Genomic DNA, 20262 nt, shown 5'->3' with positions numbered 1-20262 from the left:
AGAATTGGGCAGTAAGGGATTACCGGCACCGGTCTCCTTACCGGTGCCCGGTATCCCTTACCGCCCAACTTGTAGTGACCCCCATTGTCTTTAGTCCTTATTGCAATCAATGTTGCTTGCATAAAAATATTGGGATTGAATGATTTAAGTACCAACCAAGTTTACTTATTTTGTATCAATGTTAAGAGTCCAGAAAAAGGATGACTGGCACTGTTCTTTTTGGCACTATTTAGCAGAACTGTGGAGCCATCACACACATTACATGGTCCTCTTTCCTTATCTCTCCATCTTGGAATAAATGAAAAAACCCTTGTGTGTTCCTGGATATTGTTATATGTGGATATGTGATATGTCATTTGCGGACATGTTCAAGACTTGATGTCTGCTAATTTCATAACCAAATGTTAACAGTTCATCCTTTGCAGCCTGCAGCGTGTTCTCAATCAATCGTGAGTGGACATGAAGAACCACACAGTCTGAACGACCCTCTGACATGTACTCTACAATTTCAATATCTTCAGATTTGATAGTCCTCAGGGAAGGCACACAATGTAAAAGTTTCATTATGTTGTGTCGGTTGATGTTAACCTCATTTTACTCTCATAATATATTTTCAACTTGTAATTTTATGATACGGTGTAAAGACTCCTTTTGTGGAATTTTAACTTTATCAACTTTGGTGCCTTTCTTATAAGTCTGAGATAAGGTAAATTTCAGATTTAAATTCAATGTTGATGAATATGTTTGTACATTAGTAGACGACTTTGTTCGCAATGACGAGCTAATAGTAGCTAAAATATCCGCCTTCTTGGTTCGAGGTTCGACATCGAGGATGTTCCGCCCAAACACGTGGGCTCTCGTTTCCACAGCAGGAGCTGGTGAATTTTTTGTTGATGCACAAGCTCTCTCGGAACCAGTTGAAACTTTATTATTCTTCTGCATCAGAGTCTCCACTAACTCCACCTAACTCGTTTTCATCACAGTCCCACACTAATTCAACCTTACTCTTCTTCATAACAGTACACCACTATCTCCACCTCACTTGTCTCCATCAAAGTCCCCCATTATCTCCAACTCACTCTTCCTTGTCACATATTCCAGCTACCCCACCTCACTCTTCTTTGCTGCCGTCCCCCACTAACTCCATCTCACTCTTCTTCATTACAGTGCTGCACTAAATCCACCTCACTCTTCCTCATCACAGCACCCCAATACCACTACATCACTCTTCCTTGTCACAGTACTCCAATACCATCACCTCATTACCACACTACCCCACTAACTCCACCTCACTCTTCTTCATCACAGTCACCCACTAACTCCACCACACTTTTCCTTGTTGCAGAACACCACTACCACCAACCACCTCACTTCCTGTCACAATCCCCCACTAACACCACCTTACACTTCTTGATCACATTCCCCCACCAACTTCACCTCACTCTGCTTCCTCACAGTCCCCCACTAACTCCACCTCATTCTTCATCATCACGGTACTCCACTACCACCAACTAATTCTTCCTCGTCATAGTACTACAATACCATCACCTCAATATTCCTCATCACAGCCCCCCAATCACCCCACATCACTCTTCCTAACCACACTACCCCACTAACTCCACCTCACTCTTCTTCATCACAGTCACCCACTTACTCCACCTCACTTTTCCTTGTTGCAGAACACCACTACCACCACCTCACTCTTCCTAGTGACAGTACCTCGCTAATTCCACCTCACTCTTCTTGGTCATAGTCCCCCACCAACTCCACCTCACTTGTGTGATGTGCATCAGTGTGTTTTGTGGCGAGGTGCTGGCAGGAGTTTCATTTTGTATCCGGAACTCTACAGTCTGCCTTCATTATCCACTGATTTGAGGAGGACCTTCAATAAAAACACTGTGCCTGCACAAAGTGCAGCACGGTATGCAAACAGTGTGTTTTGTGGTGAGGTGGCCGCATGAGTTTTGTTTTGTATCTGGACCGCTACAGTCTGTCTTCATTATCCACTGATTTGAGAAGGACCATAAAAAAAACAGTGCAGCTGCGCAGAGTGCAGCACGTTGTGCAAACTTTTTGTGTTTGGAGTTTGGAGTATATAGTACGGAGCCAATGACGAGTGACCTCAACACTACTCTTATTGTGGTGAGACCCTGACTTTGCTAAAAAATAATGATGTCTTCACAAGCCTTCCTGTTTCCAGAACTATACAATGACCTGCACACACTTCTTTGGAGTTGCTTTTGTGCATGAGAATCTCAGCGCTGGAAACTGTTCCTCTGCCCTTGCACATTAGGCTTCACTATAGAAGGTTTGGGAGTGTCAGAGCTGGATTTAAGCGCATAGCCCTTCCACCTTTATCACACTGTTTGCCACAACACACATGGTTTACAAGTGTGAGCGCTGCAGTTTAGCTCATAGCGCTTACACCTTTTGTATCTTGTTTGCCATAACACTTTATGAAACCCGACAGTAATTCTTTGATTTATGTGACCCTACATTCATTTTTTTGTATTGAATTTCCTGCCCTCCCTCTATAAATTTTAACATTCATATATTCACCACTTCTGCTAAAGGTGGGAGTGACTAGTACCCTCATGTGTGAATCACAAAATGCGAAAACTTTGATGCACCGGAATGACAAAATCCAATACATTTCAAACACAGAAATGTTGGTGCCATCAATCTGCCTCTCCCCCACTCTCCAGAGAAGGTTCATAGCAACCCAGAATCAAGGTTCAACTCTGGCTCTGAGATTAATTCACTTGTTGATGTTCTGGATGCTGCAAACTACTTCATTTACCATCAAACAACCACCTTGACAAATACGATAGATCTTTTTTTTCCCTCTTTAGGAAAAGTTAAGTCTGGGGGCAACTCAGTACTTTTAGCATTGACATCCTCATTACCTTCCTCTTTGACCTCCACGGGGACCTCAAAAATCCCACTGTAGAAAGTGCCTGACATTTGTGACAATGTTGAGCCTGTGGAGTTTAGCTTTGTTGATACTCCTCTGGACCATGTAGTCAACTTCACATTGGATACAGATTCCTTTTTTGATTCTTCACCTGTGTCAGTCCAACCAAGACGACTCTCAACAATAATTCCAGGAGCACATTTTAGATAGAATATTTCATGGGACCAAACTTTAATTGAAATAAATCAAGTGTTATGCATATGGGTTTCTCTTTATGAAGGCCTAAAGACAGAAGTCAAAGCCAACTCTGTGACCTTGGAATCGCTATTGTTTAAATTTGATCATATAAAATTACATATTGCAGCCAAGGAGTTTCTCTTCCAACAGTGATCTTGTCCATTGACATCAGAGGTTGAGCAAGTGCCTACTGTGGATAATTTAAGGTGGCAAGATGTGGTTAAGGATGTTAGCTACTCGGATGGATGCCTGAATTTGGGCAAATCTTGAGTGAATGGTTCCATTATGGAAAAACCCCCCATTACAAACCCATGGAGAAAATGTACATGCTACTCTGGCACCATGTTAAGAACCTCCATATGAGGGGACATCCAACTCATCAGCAGACTCCACGTCTGATGAAGAGGAGATATGTACAACACCAACACTTCCTCTGATTATCATTAACATTAATTTTGATACTGAGTCTACTTGTTCTGTCACACGTTTGCTCCCTACCCATCATAACTACCAATATGCATGAGAAAGAATCTGGTGATAAAATAAATCAGCAACAGCGGAAACCTAAGAACATTGCCCCCCCCAAAAAAATAAAAAATTATCAGTCATCAGGACATTTTATCTCTTCTTTTCTTAATCAGCCCACTGTAAAATATGCTTTGTCAAAACTTGATCCATCCACAATCAAGCCACACCCCATACATGTCAGGATAGCTGAAAATAACATAGCATCCAAATTAACTAACGGGCTCACCAATGTCAGACTGGGGAAATGCCTTATGAGGGATGGCCTTATTGACAATTTGAATATAGTTATTAAACATGACACAGCCAAATCTTGGTCTGCATCGATTAGACCAAGTTTGGAGAATGCATTTGAGAGTCCAGAGAATTCATATGTTGCCCCCACACTGTGAGCACAGTGTTGGGTCCACAATCTCATCAGTCATCTTCCACTATAGAGGATGGTGAGGGTGATATAGCTTCTAAGCCGAAATTTGATCATAGGTATGTGGTTAGCAATGAGGAAATCTCCTCTCTGCTACAAGGTCAGTGTGCCCCTCGCCGTTCTTCCTTAAAAAGGTTGGGAACTCCGACTGAGTATGCTACCCCTGATGTGAATCATGGTCTATCTGAAGCTGGGTTGCCAAACCTGCCAATTTTTACAACATTTGCAGGGAGCCCTAACAACACAGTAACATTAACATCACTGAAATGGCAGCAGCTTGATTTAGCATCTACTAATGTTTTGATGAGTGGGGATTTAGGCTAATCCCAGAGACTGAATGGTGTGTCTATCAATCTGAGAAAAGATTCAGATCCTCAGAATCCAATGGGCCCCCATTTTTTCAGTGGGTGTAATCAATACTCTGACCTATTTCAAAGAGGGGTTTTGGCTAATGAAAAACACATCTTAGAGGAACATACATATGTGATTTTATTTGAAGGTTTACTGCCCGAAAATCGGTCTGTAATACTAAGACGAACAACTGTTTTGTAACTACTCTCTGCAATACCGAATCTCTTTGAAATTATATTGAATGACCTGCAAAAGGTAGACTTCACAAATGGCTCCTGAGCAAGTTGCTCCATTGTCTTTCTTAAATCTAAATTTGTGTTTGAATGCATTATGAAGGAAGGAGAGAATTTTACAGTGATTGTATTTGATATTTCTCAGTATCAATGGCCATGTGAGAATAGCAAAAAAACATGTGATATGGGAATGAAGGCTGTACCGAGGGCTGAAATGTCATGTCTAAAAAACATGATTCAGAAGTACTAGATGTATTTGCCCAGTAACAGATTGGCTAACCAGCAGTACTGGGAGGTACTCACCAGGCGCTACAATCCTATACAGGATCACCTACCACTGTCCTGCCTTGATAAAGGCTACAGTCAAAACATTTGTTGGCTCCCCTCTCACCTGCACCTAGCATGTTCTGCTAGGCTTGTGAACAATGTGTGTTAAAAAATGAAACCTTCACTGAAGACAAGAAGTCAGGAGTTTTGCTCCATTATTTCAAATATCCAATAACTAAGTAACTCACGGCTACAACCAATAGTTAAGAACCACCCGCCAGTGCCATTAAAAAACACGGTTTGTCAAATCACCTAGTTCTGAAAGCAGGCTTGGTGAACAGAAAGAGCAAGGCAAGCCAGTGTGGAAGAGACACAGACGCTAGGAGCAGGCAGATAGGGGGCCCGATAGGTGACTCAAACCAGCAGTGGGCATATAGGAAACAATCACAAATGGGCACAGAGGTTAGAAACTGGCAAGACAGTCTGATAGAAGGACAGTGTAATAAAGTATCACTGAGGCAGTTAGTAGTGAGTACTTTAATTTATTATCAGAGCCCCCTGAGCGTATGGCCTCCGGGTTGTCTTCCCATTACAATGGTTCTGGAATGGTTACATTCCAGAACCATACATCGTATAGAGCACTCTAGCACTCTGAGCAATGAGACCCATATATAACATCCCCCTCCTTTATATTATAAAGGAAAATGCATAAGCAGATAATTGAAAAAGAAAGAAAAAAAACAAGGAACAAACCTCATCTATGGGAAGGTGGGGAAAGAAAAAGAATCGAAGAAACCAAAAGTACAATTGAGGTAAAGGATACGTCTGTGATCCCATGGGGATCCAGTTGCAACTTAATAATAAATATAGTCATTGCTGAAGTTCTGGATCATCCTGCGGTTCCTCTTAGACAACACACCTCCTGGAACATCACTCCTACTTCCAACCTCCTTGTCACTCCTGCTAGGGCTGCTGTATTCTATTGTCCTATCCGCGTGGTGTGTCATCACTTGAGTATCTGACTTGCTGGTCCTCGGCATATTTGAATCCTTTTCTACTCTTACTAAACCATCGCATGACCACATTTTCACATCCTCCAGCAACACAGATTTTCCAGAACAACTCTCCACTCTTTGTGGTGACCTGAACCTGGACTCCCCATTTGACACTTTCTTGGGCTCCTTGATACAGACCCAGTCTCCACTCTTGATTTTGTTCTCCTTCACTCCATTCGTGTGATCATATTACTCTTTATATTTTGTTTGTTTCTCTCTCACCCTTCTAATGATTTGCTCAATTTAGATATATCCCTTATTTGTGTCCATGAATATCCATGCAGGCCTCAAGTGATTAGATGCTACCCTACCGCGCATCATGGTGAACGGCTCCACATATGTGGTGGAGTGTGGAGTTGTTCTGTAAGTACACAGAGCTTCTTTAAGAGTTTCTCTCCATGGAAGTGAGTTGGCTAGAACCAGTTGAATTACACCCTTTACAAATGTGTTCATTCTTTCAACAAGACCATTGGCCATGGGATGATAGAGTGATTTAGTTATATGTTCAATTGCCCTGTCTTTTAAGAACAATTGAAATTCGATTGAGGTAAATTGTGCCCCATTGTCAGAGACCATTTCCTTGGGATCACCTTCTCTATTAAAAATCTAATTTAAAAAGTTCATTATTTTTCCAGTTGTGACATACCCTTCTACAACACCCAACTCGATCCATTTTGAGGTACAGTCCAACAAAACCACAAAGTAGATTTTGACAGTGTCTAGATTTTCACATGGCCCCATGATATCGATCGCTAATTTGGATCACACTTTGCTGGGAATCTCTACAGGTTGTAGGGGTGTTTTCCTCACCATTTGTGTTTTTATCTCTTGCTGCACACTTAATACAGTTCCTGACACTTTCTTCCATATCTTTCCACATTCCTGGCCACCAGTAAGCGCTCCTTACTCTTCTCTTGGTAAGGCTTCTGCCCATATGCCCTTCATGGGCAAACATCAATATCCTCTCCATCTCATACCTATAGGAGGGATGACACGGTCTCCTCCAAAAATATGTGTTGAGTCCATGGATATCTCATCCTTTATTTGAGAATATTTTCCTACATTTTGATCATAGTCCTTCCATTCATTGTTTATCGCTTCCCTGAAGCCCAATTGTTCTGGGTCTACCTTGGTTGCTCCTCCCATTCATCTTTCGTTATGCCAGGATTTATCATAGCTATAATTCAGACCCTCTACTTGATATAGTATCCACATTTTCACAATCCCATGCCAATCTAGAGAAACAGTCGGCAACTGAATTGAATTTGCCTGGAGTGTAACATATGCATATATTGTATTGCATTATGTACAGAATCCAGTATCTTATCCTTGGTGATATTAAGTGCAGAGCCTTAGATTGCAACACATGTACTAATGGCGTATAGTCCGTTTTCATCATGATGGGTAGCCCCCACACTCAATTCCTGAAGTGCTCCAGAATCCACTTTACTCCTAAAGCTTCTCTCTCAATTGTAGAATAGTTTAATTCTGCCTCCTTGAGGATCCTTGATGCAAATGAAATTGTCACCAACCCTTTATCCTGAACTTGCTCCAATACTCCCCCTAGCCATAGCTTGCTGGCATCCACAGATATTATAGTTTTTACCTTACAATCAAACATTCCTCACGCAGGGACATCAATGATCGCAGTTTTTATCTGTTCGAATTCTCATTTACACCCATCTGACCACAAAAATGTTGCACATTTCTTCATCAGTTCTCTCATACATTTGGTTTTGGTTATGTAATCATCCACAAATTTAGAGTAGTACTCTGTTATGGCCAGAAAACTTCTCAATTGATCCTTGTTGTCTGGCTCCAGAATGTTCATAATAGAATTCATCAACTCTCTCCTGGGGCTGATACCATCAGCATTAATGGAATGGGCCAAATACGATACCTTGTCACACTTAATTTTACACTTTTCCAGTTTTAAGGTGAGCCCACTTTTTTGGATCACTTGTAATACTCCCGTCAGTTTGGCACTGTGTTCCTCTTCTGTCCCAGCAGATATCAAAATGTCATCCTGGAAGCAATATACCCCCTTGAAACCCCCAAACAAATGTGGCATTAGTCTTAGAAAGACCGCCGCAGCCGAAGCAAGGCCAAATGGCATCCTCTTGAACATAAAGGCACCCAGTGGAGTAATAAATTATGTCAAATACTTGGACTCAACCTACAGCGCTATTTGGTGGCATGCCGAGGATAGGTTTAACGTGGTTAAATATTTGGATGGTTTAATGGTTGTCAACAACTCCCCAATGTTTGGAAGGGGGTGTCTATCTAGCCAGATGTTTTTGCTCAGATCCCTGAGATCTACACACATCCTTATGGCTCCTTAAGCCATTCCGAGCTTTCTATAGACTCAATTATACTCTGCTCACACAACCTAGAGAGTTGTTTTTGTAGTGCCTCCTTTGTGCCGATGGGAATGTTCCTTACCTTATGCGTTATTGGTATAGCACCTTTCTTAAGAATAATCCTGTGTTGAAAACGTTTCAGAAGTCCAATTTTCTCATTAAATAATTTTGGAAACTGTTTGGCAAGCACGCTTTTGATGTCATCATTATCTTTCAAAACACTTAAAATAGGGACTTCTTCACTTGGGCGGATTTTGATCTTTAGTGTAGCTTGCTCCTCCCATCCCACTACAGACGAACCATTCTTGGCTACGTATAGCTTGCAATATGTTTCTCTTTTGCGGAAACACAACTTCACCGACGTATATCCAATGATGTCTATAGGATTCTTACCATAACCTGTTGCTCTCACACCGGTGCATCAAATTTCTTCAAGGTTACCGGACAAGGCTTTGACAAAGGTGTCGACATCTACCATCATGTATGGTGACCAAGTGTCGACTATGATGGGTAAGGACACTCCGTTTATTTGCATATTCACCCAAGGTCCTTTGTTCTCTTCCACTACTGTGACTGTGAGGATTTGTACATGCTGAGTGTCTTCCCCACTGATGGACAACCTGTCATCAGCCCATTGTTTTCTTCAACAAATCTCACCATGTTCTGTGGTGGCCTGCTCCTGGGATTTCGGTTGAATCTGCCTTCTCTTCCACGAACATTCCTACACACTTCAGCAAAGTGTCCCATGTGACCACATTTATAGCACTCGATAGCTGCTGCAGGACATTCCTTTTTGGTATCAGTGTGTTTGTACCAGCCACATTTTTGGCAACGATTCTGAATCTGATTCCTATAGCCTGTATCTCTTCCACTCTTGAAATTTGCCCTGGAATTGTTGGTGGTCATTCTTACCATCACCACCAAAGATTCATCAGTGTCCTCCTGGATCATTTTAATCTTTGTCTTCCTATCTATCTAACCTTTCTTTCATACAACGATCACCCAGCTCCATCGTCCTAGCAATCTCTAGAGCTTGTTCTAACGATGGGTCCTTAGCCTGTCACAGTCTCTGTTGGATATGGGAATCTGCCACGTTTAACACTAGTTGATCTCACAGATATTTGTCGGTGACACCGGTGAACTTACACATAGACATAAGACCTCTCAGAGCTGCAATGTAAGTGTGCACTGATTCTCCTTACAACTGTCATCTTGAAAGGACTTTTATCTTTCTAGCACAACATTGGTTTTATTGCCAAAGTGTTTGGCTAGTTTCCCCATTGCACATTCAAATTTGCGGTTGTTGTCGCCCAAACCACTTTCGGCGCCATCCAGGTCTGGAAGCAACCTGAAAATCCTTAAAGCCTCCACCCCTTTGCAGTTAAGCAAAGTGGCCCCTTTCAGATCATTGTTGTATTTGGTTCCGCCAACCGCCCTTAAACACACCTGGAATCCATCAATCCATTGTTCCCATGGGCATATGGGATTTCCAGGTTGTGGGAGGAACTGAACTGGTGCTGTAACGTGCTGCATGGTGATAATGGTGGGCGGTTGATATTTGTAAGCTACCTCTTTTTTGTTCTTTATAACATGATGTATCCCGCAGATGTGTTGAACGTCGTTGGTGGTTTTCTATAATGACCTCTCTTTATTTTCCTTTTCTCAGTATATGTATTTGTTCAAAGTCTCACTGTGCCTTTGTTCTTTCATACTGTATTTACAGGTGTTGAATTGCCATATAGGCACTTACTTTTTTTAATTGTGGTACGGAACCACCTTTTGCCCCTTTTCCTTAAACATGCGTGCCTTATCACGGTTCCGTAACGTTGTTGCCTTGAAAAGCAACAGCACTGTAAACAGTTCCTGAAAATGGCCGCCACATTTTTGGCACGCATTTAGGTCCTTTCCTTTAACTTTGTATAGCTTTCACAGGCGTATTTCAAAAGACACGCAGGCTCGCATGCCAACCAAATACCTTGATCCTTGATCCTCTTATTTAAAAGTAAAACTTTCACATCCAAGCTCACTGCAGTCGCGCTAGGGCAGTAAAACAAGCACTGTGATCATCTGGTGTACAGCAGTGCCTTTCCCTCGATTTGGGTGTCGGGCAGGTTCCCTCACTCACTCAGTAGGCCACACAACCTCTCATTGGCCGGCTCTGGAATTTCCTCTATCCAGGGGCTCACACGTAGCACAGGTACTTCTCTTTGTCGCCATATGTAATAAAGTATCACCGAGGCAATTAGTAGTGAGTACTTTAGTTTATTATAAGAGCCCCCAGAGCGTATGGCCACCGGGGCATCTTCCCGTTCACAATGGTTCTGGAACGGCTACATTCCAGAATCATACATCATATTTGTATTTTTTTGTATTTTGTATTTTATTATTTATATAGCGCTTTACACCAAAGCACTTTACAGCATAACAACCAAAATACATTAAAGATGGAACACAGAAGCAATACAATAAACATGATTCAAACCAGAAAAACAGCATGTAGAACAATTTGCATTTGGGAAGGGAGAGAAGAGGAGAGGTATGGGAAGATAGAAAGGGAAAGGGGAGAGGGAGTAGAGGGAGTAGATGGGAGGGTGGAAGTCAAAGGGGGGGAGACAGGAAGAGATAAAGGAACAGGAAGAGACCCATATATAACAGACAGTAGGCTCAGAAGACGAAGGGACACGGGACTGTACATCAGGGAAAGGGTTTGCCAAGACAGCAGGATGATTGGGAAAACATATTGAGGCTGGAAGCAGGCAGAGTGAGGAAACACTTAAACAGAATAATCTGAAAGGGGACAGAGGTACAGGGATGGCCAGAGTGCATCAAGGCAATGGACTTGGGAAGCCCGTTGGCAAGCCACTGAAATATCCTGTGCAGGTGGAGGGGAACAAGAACGCTGCATTGAAGTTGATGAGAATGGAAGGCGTGGGTGAAAGGCTGCTGTTTCACTGGCGGTCCGCAGCAATGACATGATGTTGAAATGACAGCGCTATCAAATACCATTCTTTATCAATTTCTGAAAGAAGCCCCTTTCTTAAATAAATATACCCTGACCTCAATTCCGGACAGTGTATTGTATTGCTACTCGTTGTCTGGTGACCTTTAGGCAGGCTAAAGTGATATTTGAATTGCTGTTTCTTGTACTGGTTTCATCCACGAATAGGGTAGTGAGCAGCTGCCATTCCGAAAAGGCCATGGAGTGGTGTCTTCTCTGCTAAACTTCAGTCCGTGGGATCTGCCAGCAGCAGCTTCACTGTCTGCAGCACTATTCGCATAGCATCATCTGATGCCCTTACCTCGCAGCCATTCATAACTCCTGCCACATCAACAGCAAATCTTTAATGCATTCAAGTGAATTGTGAAAAAGGTAAGTATGTTGCTCTATTATCCTGAAATAGTTCAGAATACTGATGGAAATATATACACAATAATAGGTTTTCTAAATAAAATCTTTTATAGCTAGGCAGGAAGAAAACAAAGATGTTTTAAAAGCATTATTCACAAAGCTCTTCTTTATTGAAAGAGCTCCACGGTCTCCCATAAAATGGCTACGTCTGAAGTATGATTTCAGCGAGATGGAGCCATCACGCTTGACAGAGAAGCGCTGTCTCTGAAGAAAAAGGGCAGTCAAAAAGTAAACTCTCTCTAGCAGACCTAATACGATTACTGGCCACAATGTCAAGGACCACTGCTCAGGGAATCTAGCCAGAGAGGTTCCTTTGTTTTGTCTGGGAGGCAAGCGGGTGGGGCGGAGGGCGCACCAGCAGAGGATGTGGTGCCATATACATAAACCATGTTCTCTGGGGTAAGCTATTTGGCAAATATGTTCATTCATTGGCTCAACGTCAGACATCTCTTTAACTCCTAAATAGAGAGTACAAGACTCATATGCATCACTTAATTAAACATTCATTTAATTATATGGTAAGTGTTAAAAAGCAACAACATACGTTCGCAGACAGGTGCTTCCGTCCATTCACTGTCAAGGCACGTTACATGGGAGTGTTTTTCAAAAGCATATCCTTGGTGGCATTCGTAGGTGACTCTTTCGCCAGAGGTGTAGATCCCCTTTGCTTGACCCACAATATCAGCATTTTCAACTTGTGGTGCAGCACTACATGCTGTTGCTGGAGAAACACAACACACAACGTTTATTTGGACGTGCTGTATAGTGAAGAAAGTTTAAAGGTGACAGAAGAGCATGTTATTCATATGAGTTGCAGCTAGACGTCCTTGGTCTCCACACCCATGTATGTTGCATATGTACTTTCGTTCTCCCACGCCAGTGTCAGTAGCCTGTGCTGTTCCAGGTGAAGTGCAATACAATTAATAATGGAAAACAAGCACAGATTGCAATAACAAACATCAGATTAATTTGGAAATGAGAATAATAGTTATCGCTGGACATTCACCATTGTATCCCAATCTATATTTATTTAGGCCATAGTATCGACATTTTAATAAAGATCTTAAATGAGATAAACCAATGCGTGTAAGTACATGCAGTGACACGCATACCAAGTTTCAGATTTCTTTTCTATTATTGTGCGCTTTTGAAATGTGCCTTTTGCTGAATTTAAACCTTAGTATTTCTCTTATGATTGTAGTTTTGAATTTTTTGTTCGATTGGCAAATTATACATAAAGTTCCTTTCTGGTAAATGCAATGGTGTATGGTTCCTTTAGCTGCAAGTCCAATACATTCAATAGTTTTTTGGCCTATTTACATTTGTGCCCAATTCTCTGATGTGCCTTATATCTTTTTCAAGGGGATATTGCATGTCTTTTCAAGTGTATGTTTTTTTTTTTATCAGGAGACTGTGTAATATTTAAGCTTCAATTACATTTTAATGTCATCATACTATGGCATTTGAGTTAGTAATAAGTTACTGAAAAACACACCCCAATATTATTGCATCATCATTGTATTCCTATTTTGAATAAGTTGCTTAAATCCCTTGGTGGTCAGCAGTCTTGTTAGCATTACACAATTCTAGGTCGGCTTTTGGATCTTCACTTCTGGTACATAAAGTGCAGGCTAAAATAAAAACAAGAAACCATCCTTAAAAAACCATTTCTCAGAGATGGAAATCGTGATGCACCTTCTACAGCAGGCGTTTCATCCTTGTTTTACCTGAGTTAAAAAAAAAAAGACACCGTGAAATAAAATATATTTTAGTGTCGCAACTGGTGGTGCCACCTTAATATTTTCCAGACACTTCCTTCTCACTGAGATGTTGCTGAAAGGTTGCCACCTTTACTCTAAAGCATGGCTCAAGGAAAGACACAATGCAGTACTCCATGTTGCCTGATCATGTTGTAAAGCTCTAATTCCAGCAAGTGCACCTGCAACAGCACTTAGTGGAGTGATGTAGAATAACGGCTAACGTGCAGGTTGGCCAGCGCTCCAGAGTATGTGGTATGATATCCCAACGAGTCAGGGCTGCATTTTATTTACTGATGGTGCAGCAAGCAGCCAAGCATCTGCAACCTGCATAACCCATGTTGGGCAATGTACGACTGGGTAATATGGGACCTAAGCATTTTGGGCACATTAATCATTGCCTCTAGAGGCCACTTATAGTTTATTAAATCATGGCCACAAGATGGAGGAGATGGGTGAATCATGACACATGTATGGTTCAACCATCTTCAAGGCAGCAAAGACATTGAATCCATTATCAGCTGGCATGAAGCCGAGCTATGACTGATGGGGAGTACATCCTTGTTTGACCACTGTCTTACCTTTCTCTCAGAGGTTACTGCCTAGTGGGATTTGCACTCAAGCCCACCCATATACAATACAGCAACCCAGTGAATGGCATGGCATGGATGCTGGGCTTCAGATTGCTCTTGTCTGGTGGTAGCTATGGTGATTACGTTCTCAGTGATGGCCCTTTAATCAGCGATTTGGCCACTGATTTGAATGTCATTCATCAGGTGGACTTGTATCGTCTCACAATGGTCTAGTGCCATCCCAACCACAATGAGAACCTGGCTATATGTGTGCGGTATAGTGATTCCGGAAAAGTAATTGTGACTTTGAGTTTCCCAGGAAGATTCTGCCATTTCCAGTATCTGCCTGAGGATATATTTTTCAACATAAGACTATGGCAACAACTTCACACCCAACATGAAAGCCAGGTTGCCACTAAGAAGACTCATTCTATCATGTGTTGTGATATTTTTTGGCATGCTCTACTGTCTCAGTGGCAAAATAGGTGGTGCCTTTGGGGGGCTTGAGGCTTCAGGGATAATGGTATGGATTTGTATCCAGTGATTGTGGACATGGCCACTGGTGTTCATGCTCTGGCACTTCTCCCCAACCATGTTCACGAAGCCGCCTCATGTGAGCCCACATAAATGGCATGCCAAAGTTTATTCCAGGCTCCCCCCATGACGAATGTCTTTATTGCACTAAGTTCAGTCTGCTGTGAAGAAATTACTCACAGTACATTTGTTTATGGGTTGAGAGTGGTCCAACACTCTTAGCATTAATTTAACCTTCTTGGTGTATTGTGCAGAGGTTTTTGTGATGATGGTGATGATGTTATTGACTGATGGTTTGTACCGGACCCTGATTTTTGATGTTTCTTGCCACAGTTTGTACACTGGCATACCTCCAGTGTCTGGGACCAGCTGGGAACCATGCTTAGGTCTGCGACTTCCAAAGGACTGCATATAATCAGTCTGTGCCACCATCTGCCCCAATCATTGTATAATCCTCTGCATAGATTTCCCTCAGCCTTTGTCTTGCCAAAGCGCCTGAAGGATTGTTAGCGAGAATTCTCCAGAATGGCTAATTTCCCTTAACTACTGAGTCCCTCAGCAGCTTTGCTGGATTTCTAGGATATTTTCACCTGGTAAGAGTGTGAGCGTTTTTTCCCACTTTTACATGTGTTTTGCTGTGTGTGTTTAACATTTTTGTGTTTGTAGACTGTGGAGCTTCACCTACTCCATAGGCATCATCTTTTTAATGTGTGTTATACAACACCTTCAGTGCAGTGACACAGGGTTGTCTTTTTCAGACTTCCCTCTTCAAACTCCATTTTCTGGGACTGACTACTGTCTCCCAGAACATGTAAAGTTGCCATTGACTTTTTTAGACTTTTTAAATCCACAGACCCAGTGAAAACTATCTTACATACAGTTCTGGAAGGGGTTAATAGTTACCCCTTTTTGTCTGTTTCTCATGGAACATAATTTCGTTCCCTTTTCATTAAGATTTGGCTGGTGGCAGTGGTAACTTCCCTATTTTTCCTACCGCGGTTATTCTAAATAGCCATGGTAATGTTTTAGGCTATCTTAGTAGCCTCGAACTTAAATCCACTGGACCACATTTACTTTTATTTGGTTCCAGCTGGGTTTATTCGCCATTTCTTTTTGTAAAAGTCTTTCTTGTGTTTTACTCTGCGCACCAAACCAGGTTTGATTCCTTTGTTCGCTGACCTTTGGCAGGCTTCTACACAGAAGCCCTCCTTAAGGCGCCTTATAGTCTAGAGGGGAAGGATGTGAGGGAGGGATGTTCAGTCCCCTGCCATGGGTTGCCTTAGCAACCCAAGTCACACTCTTGTCTGATTGGCTAAGGGGACTGGCCTGGCCAGGCCAGCCATCCTGCTCTGTAATTGACAGCCAGGCTGTATGAATGGGGGAAAACTGCATAAAAAGCAGGTCTCTGGGATTGGAAGAGCAGAGTCACCACTGGAACGAAAGAACCAACGAGGAACTGGAAGAAGAGGACCCCTACCACGACAGAACTTCCGGTGAAGCCCTGCTGCAGGGTCGAATCTCCAAATCCGATGACAGAGAAGATCCTCCAGGAAACTTCTTCCGTTGAGCTGGTGGGACCAACCAGCTCACCCAAACTGCAAGCCAGGACCCCTCCTCTGGTCGAATTCACTGTACAGAGCTACAGTGAGCCAGATAGCCAGGAAGGTCTGACCCTGCTTGGGTTTTAAGGAGCGCACCTTTTATTCATTGATTTGCCCTGCTGCTGGTTTCTTCCCTGGGTGGCGCAGGACATTACAGTCTTCCTACTTCGTGACAGTCTGACAGTCGCTTCAGGAACCATGAGTCTGCAGGAACCACCAGGAACGTCCGCCTCAGCTACAGCTCCCTCTCCGTTTTAAAGTACTGTGCAAATCCGGTTGTCCTTCTCTTCTCTTTGAACTAACCTTTCTACCAACCAACCTCGTCCAGAATCTGTGCCACAAACTTTACCGCGACTACATTGAACTTATTATCTTGAGCATAAAACTTTTGAACCATTGACTTTGGCCCTAAGCCTTTTCTATCTGATTTTAACCTTGTAGTCTCTCTTGTTCTACTGCCTGATTACTTACCTGTTGGCGTTGCTTAATTTCTAATAACTTTGGCTTTCCCTCCCTTTTAAATTGCTGGAGTGCCATGTTGCTGCCACTTCATTTGTGAGCTTAACCTGTCTGGAATTTAAGGGAAGTGGTGTGGTGTATTGGTGATTGTAACTTTTGACTTACTTAGACTAGTGAAATGTTAAACAACTGTTGAGTAAATAAATATATATTCTTTTACTTTGAAACCTTGAGTCAGTGTTTGCCTGAACCATAGTAATTGCTGTCCCTTTGTGTAACTCCTTGTACTGCTCACTTACTCTTGAGATAGGTCTGGCTGCTCCACTACTGCTACCACTATAACTGTGTAGTACAGGCTTGTACCAAAGGTGAAATTGTACTGTCACTTGTCGTCTTAATTGTGTGTAGTGTTCCCAAAGGGTACTGCATACAATTCTGCCTAACATGCTTCTGTCAGCATTAATTCACAATCAAATCCATGCTCAAATTAGCATTTGTTTAAATAAAGAAACAGATCCATGGTGGAAGGGGGAAACTCAAGGCAGAGCTATGCAGGCCTCTATATCTATCTATCTATCTATCTATCTATCTATCTATCTATCTATCTATCTATCTATCTATCTATCTAATCACACATCACCAAGAAGTATATCACCTCCACCTCTCGGCTATGCTGCTTTTTTTTATTTCACCCCCTGGTCATTGGCAGTCTGGCCCTGGCCCCCAGTCAAAGCATGCTTTTAAATCCCGTGAGCCCCCTCTGAAAAAACATGAACATGCACTGACTTTTCCTTGTGGGATGCTAAGATGCGTAGAATGTAGAGTTTGCCAAAACATTTGCCCTTTTCTTAAAAATTGCGTAGTTGAAATTCGAAGAATTGATATGTGTCCCTGAAAATAGAAGTTCCATGGTCCAGAAGTTCCCACACAAACCAGAATACTGCAGTATTCAATTGCACCTGAGAAATGTTTATTCATGAGCTGTTTGGTGGCATTTTCTGAGTGATTTGTAAGTGAGTCTGGACAACACATACATCAATTGGAATTTGTGCAGTTGTTATTCATGACATGTAGAATTCCCTGACTAGGCCTACAATTACGTTTCTAAAACGTGGATGCGCACAGGATTGTAAGCTTTCACTCAATCAAAACCACAGCCAATTCCTCTGGGCAGCATTCCATGATATTGTTTAGCCTGTCTGTGCCTTCACAGAACGACACACACATATGCACATCGTTGTTGCCTCCCAAAGGAATGGTTCAGAAACCAGCCAGGGCGCAACCTTTATATATCACATGGCATTAACCCCCAGAGTTTGGACACCACCTTTCAGGTGTATCATTGGAAACCAGATAAATCAAGCTAGGGCAAAGGTTGATTTAAAAACCAATGGATGAATTAAGGGACATTGAAAAGAAAGATACCCAGGGGGAGTCCTATTGGCTGTGATCAACTCAAACTTAACATTAGTGAGTATCCATCACTGGAAAGGGGTTTGTCCCATGATCCCTGAGCCTAAGGAATCGCGTAGGATCTTAGACTTGAACACTCACTATTGGGGCAGAGTGTTGCAATCTAAGATGCTACACAAACACAGGAAGTTGAAGGGAGTCTGCTTCGTGTAACACAAAGTGGGCAAACACACAACAATGCAGCTGAAGACTAATTGCCCAGTGTTCGATCCTTCTTAAAGAGTCCTCATATATATTGCTCTACAACTTTGGATTTGCTGACTTTTGCATTCTGCATACTGCATTTCCTTTACAAAATTAGGTGTGACAAGGGGTGCACAAATATTATCTCACAAACCTGAATTTGGGGGTTTCTAAACTATGTGATTTTCACGGAGAAGAGACACCTAGACGCTGCTTCTTAAACGGTTCTCCAGTTTGGGAAGATTACAATAAATCAGATGTAGGGGCTAAGGTCGATAGGTATGTGTGGTTCTAATGTTACTAACTTCCCAGGCTACACTTTGCCGCAGTGAAGAAGGTGAGCACCGGAAGCTAACCCAACGTTCATCAGTGTGGTGTACTCATGAAATAACACATGCCACATTCACAACACCAACTATTCAGGTGTTCTTTGTGTAGAAGTTGATTTTTTATTGCAATGTGAAATGTGGCTGCATGTATACGTTTTCTCCTGCTTGGTGAGAGTATTAGAGACATATGAACATTTTAATGCATGCAGATCACATTTAACTGATAGACAGCAATATAGTACATGGAAATATTAAGAATATCAACATACTTCTACAGATTGGTATGTCCATCCATTGACCATCAACACATGTTGCATATGATTGATTTTTAAGCGTATATCCTTGTCGGCATGCGTATATCACTCTCTCTCCAGAGGTGTAGGTCTGCTTTTGTAGACCGACAATTACAGCATGTTCAACTGCTAGAGCGGGACCGCATACTGTAACTGGAGACATATGTGGCTCGGTGCAATGGATTTGCAGAAAGAGCAGGCTGACGCGTTGTGTGCGCCAATACACTCTCGGGTATTAGCGCAGGTCTATTCTGGTATTTGGATTATTCTATTTCGTAAATATTTTTTGCAGAAAATTCATCTCAGCCCTTAAAGCTTTCCTTTGTTTTTCATTTTTTTTTTTTTTTTTTAGAAACGAGTGATTTAACAAAAAATGCACTGGTACTTACCACTAAAAGTATGACAAATAGGTGGCCAGAGTGGGCTCCCTCCCTGCCTGTTCCATTCTCCTTTAACTCATATGTGGGGATGTGCACACTTTTCGTAGCAGCCGCTACTGGTGCATTGGTAGTCTAACCCTGACTACATTGTCTCCGTGCCATCACCAGCTCTACTCCCCAATTCTCTACTTGTTCCACTTCCACATTGGATTTGCCTCCTGCTCAAGGAACTCTCAGTGGTCAGACCTCCCTTCTCTATCCCAACTCTGCCTCAACCATTCCTGTCCCTCTAAGTTCCTTAACCTGAAACCTGCCTTCCATAATTTCTAAATGTTTAATTGAACTATCTACTCCTCGGCCGGTCAGCCCTGGTCCTTTGCTTGTGACATCCCCTAAGAACACGCATTGGCAATGCCAACAGTGTGTAGGTATTGGAAGGGCACTTGCCAGACACAGCCGTTGTGGAAGTAACAGGACATTGATTGTTGCAGGTGCAAAATGGTGCGAGTGCCTCATCATCTAACAGCAGTGCCTGGCAAATGCCTACTACTTACACGCAAGCCAAAACTGTTGGCTTTGCCACTGCTTGTTTTTAACAGCACTTCATTGAAGGACATGTACAGTGCTTATAAATCGAGTGGCTGAAGGGAGACCTGGAAAGACATTTTTATTACACCAGTAGCAGGTTTACAACTCCAAATAAGTCATTAACCCACAGAAGAATTCTTGGTAAAAACAGTGACAGACACTTTGAGTGCAAAGTTTGATGGTAAGGTTTGCTAAAGTGATCTCAAAGAGTTTCCATGAGGAGGTGTTTTGGGCAGGGAGGGGCAGAAACTTGGTTGGAATGGCCATAGGTATTAGCATGGCCCTGGGCAGTCAAATTGTGGGCAAATAATCAAACAA

At 42.3% G+C, this 20262-nt stretch overlaps 1 protein-coding gene across 2 annotated transcripts in view; it reads right to left on the bottom strand.

Moving 5' to 3' along the window:
* Window positions 1–20262, bottom strand: part of LOC138537956 (complement factor H-like) — a 498187-nt gene that overhangs the window by 167726 nt on the left and 310199 nt on the right. For both annotated transcript variants that reach the window (XM_069641492.1, XM_069641493.1), the window contains one exon: window positions 12320–12496. In XM_069641492.1, the coding sequence (XP_069497593.1) occupies window positions 12320–12496 (177 nt within the window). The remainder of the gene's footprint in view (window positions 1–12319; window positions 12497–20262) is intronic.

This window comes from Ambystoma mexicanum, chromosome 1q, assembly GCF_040938575.1.
Source record: "Ambystoma mexicanum isolate Mex_15411 chromosome 1q, UKY_AmexF1_1, whole genome shotgun sequence".
Lineage (NCBI taxonomy): Eukaryota > Metazoa > Chordata > Amphibia > Caudata > Ambystomatidae > Ambystoma > Ambystoma mexicanum.
This window is presented reverse-complemented; position numbering and strand designations above follow the sequence as displayed.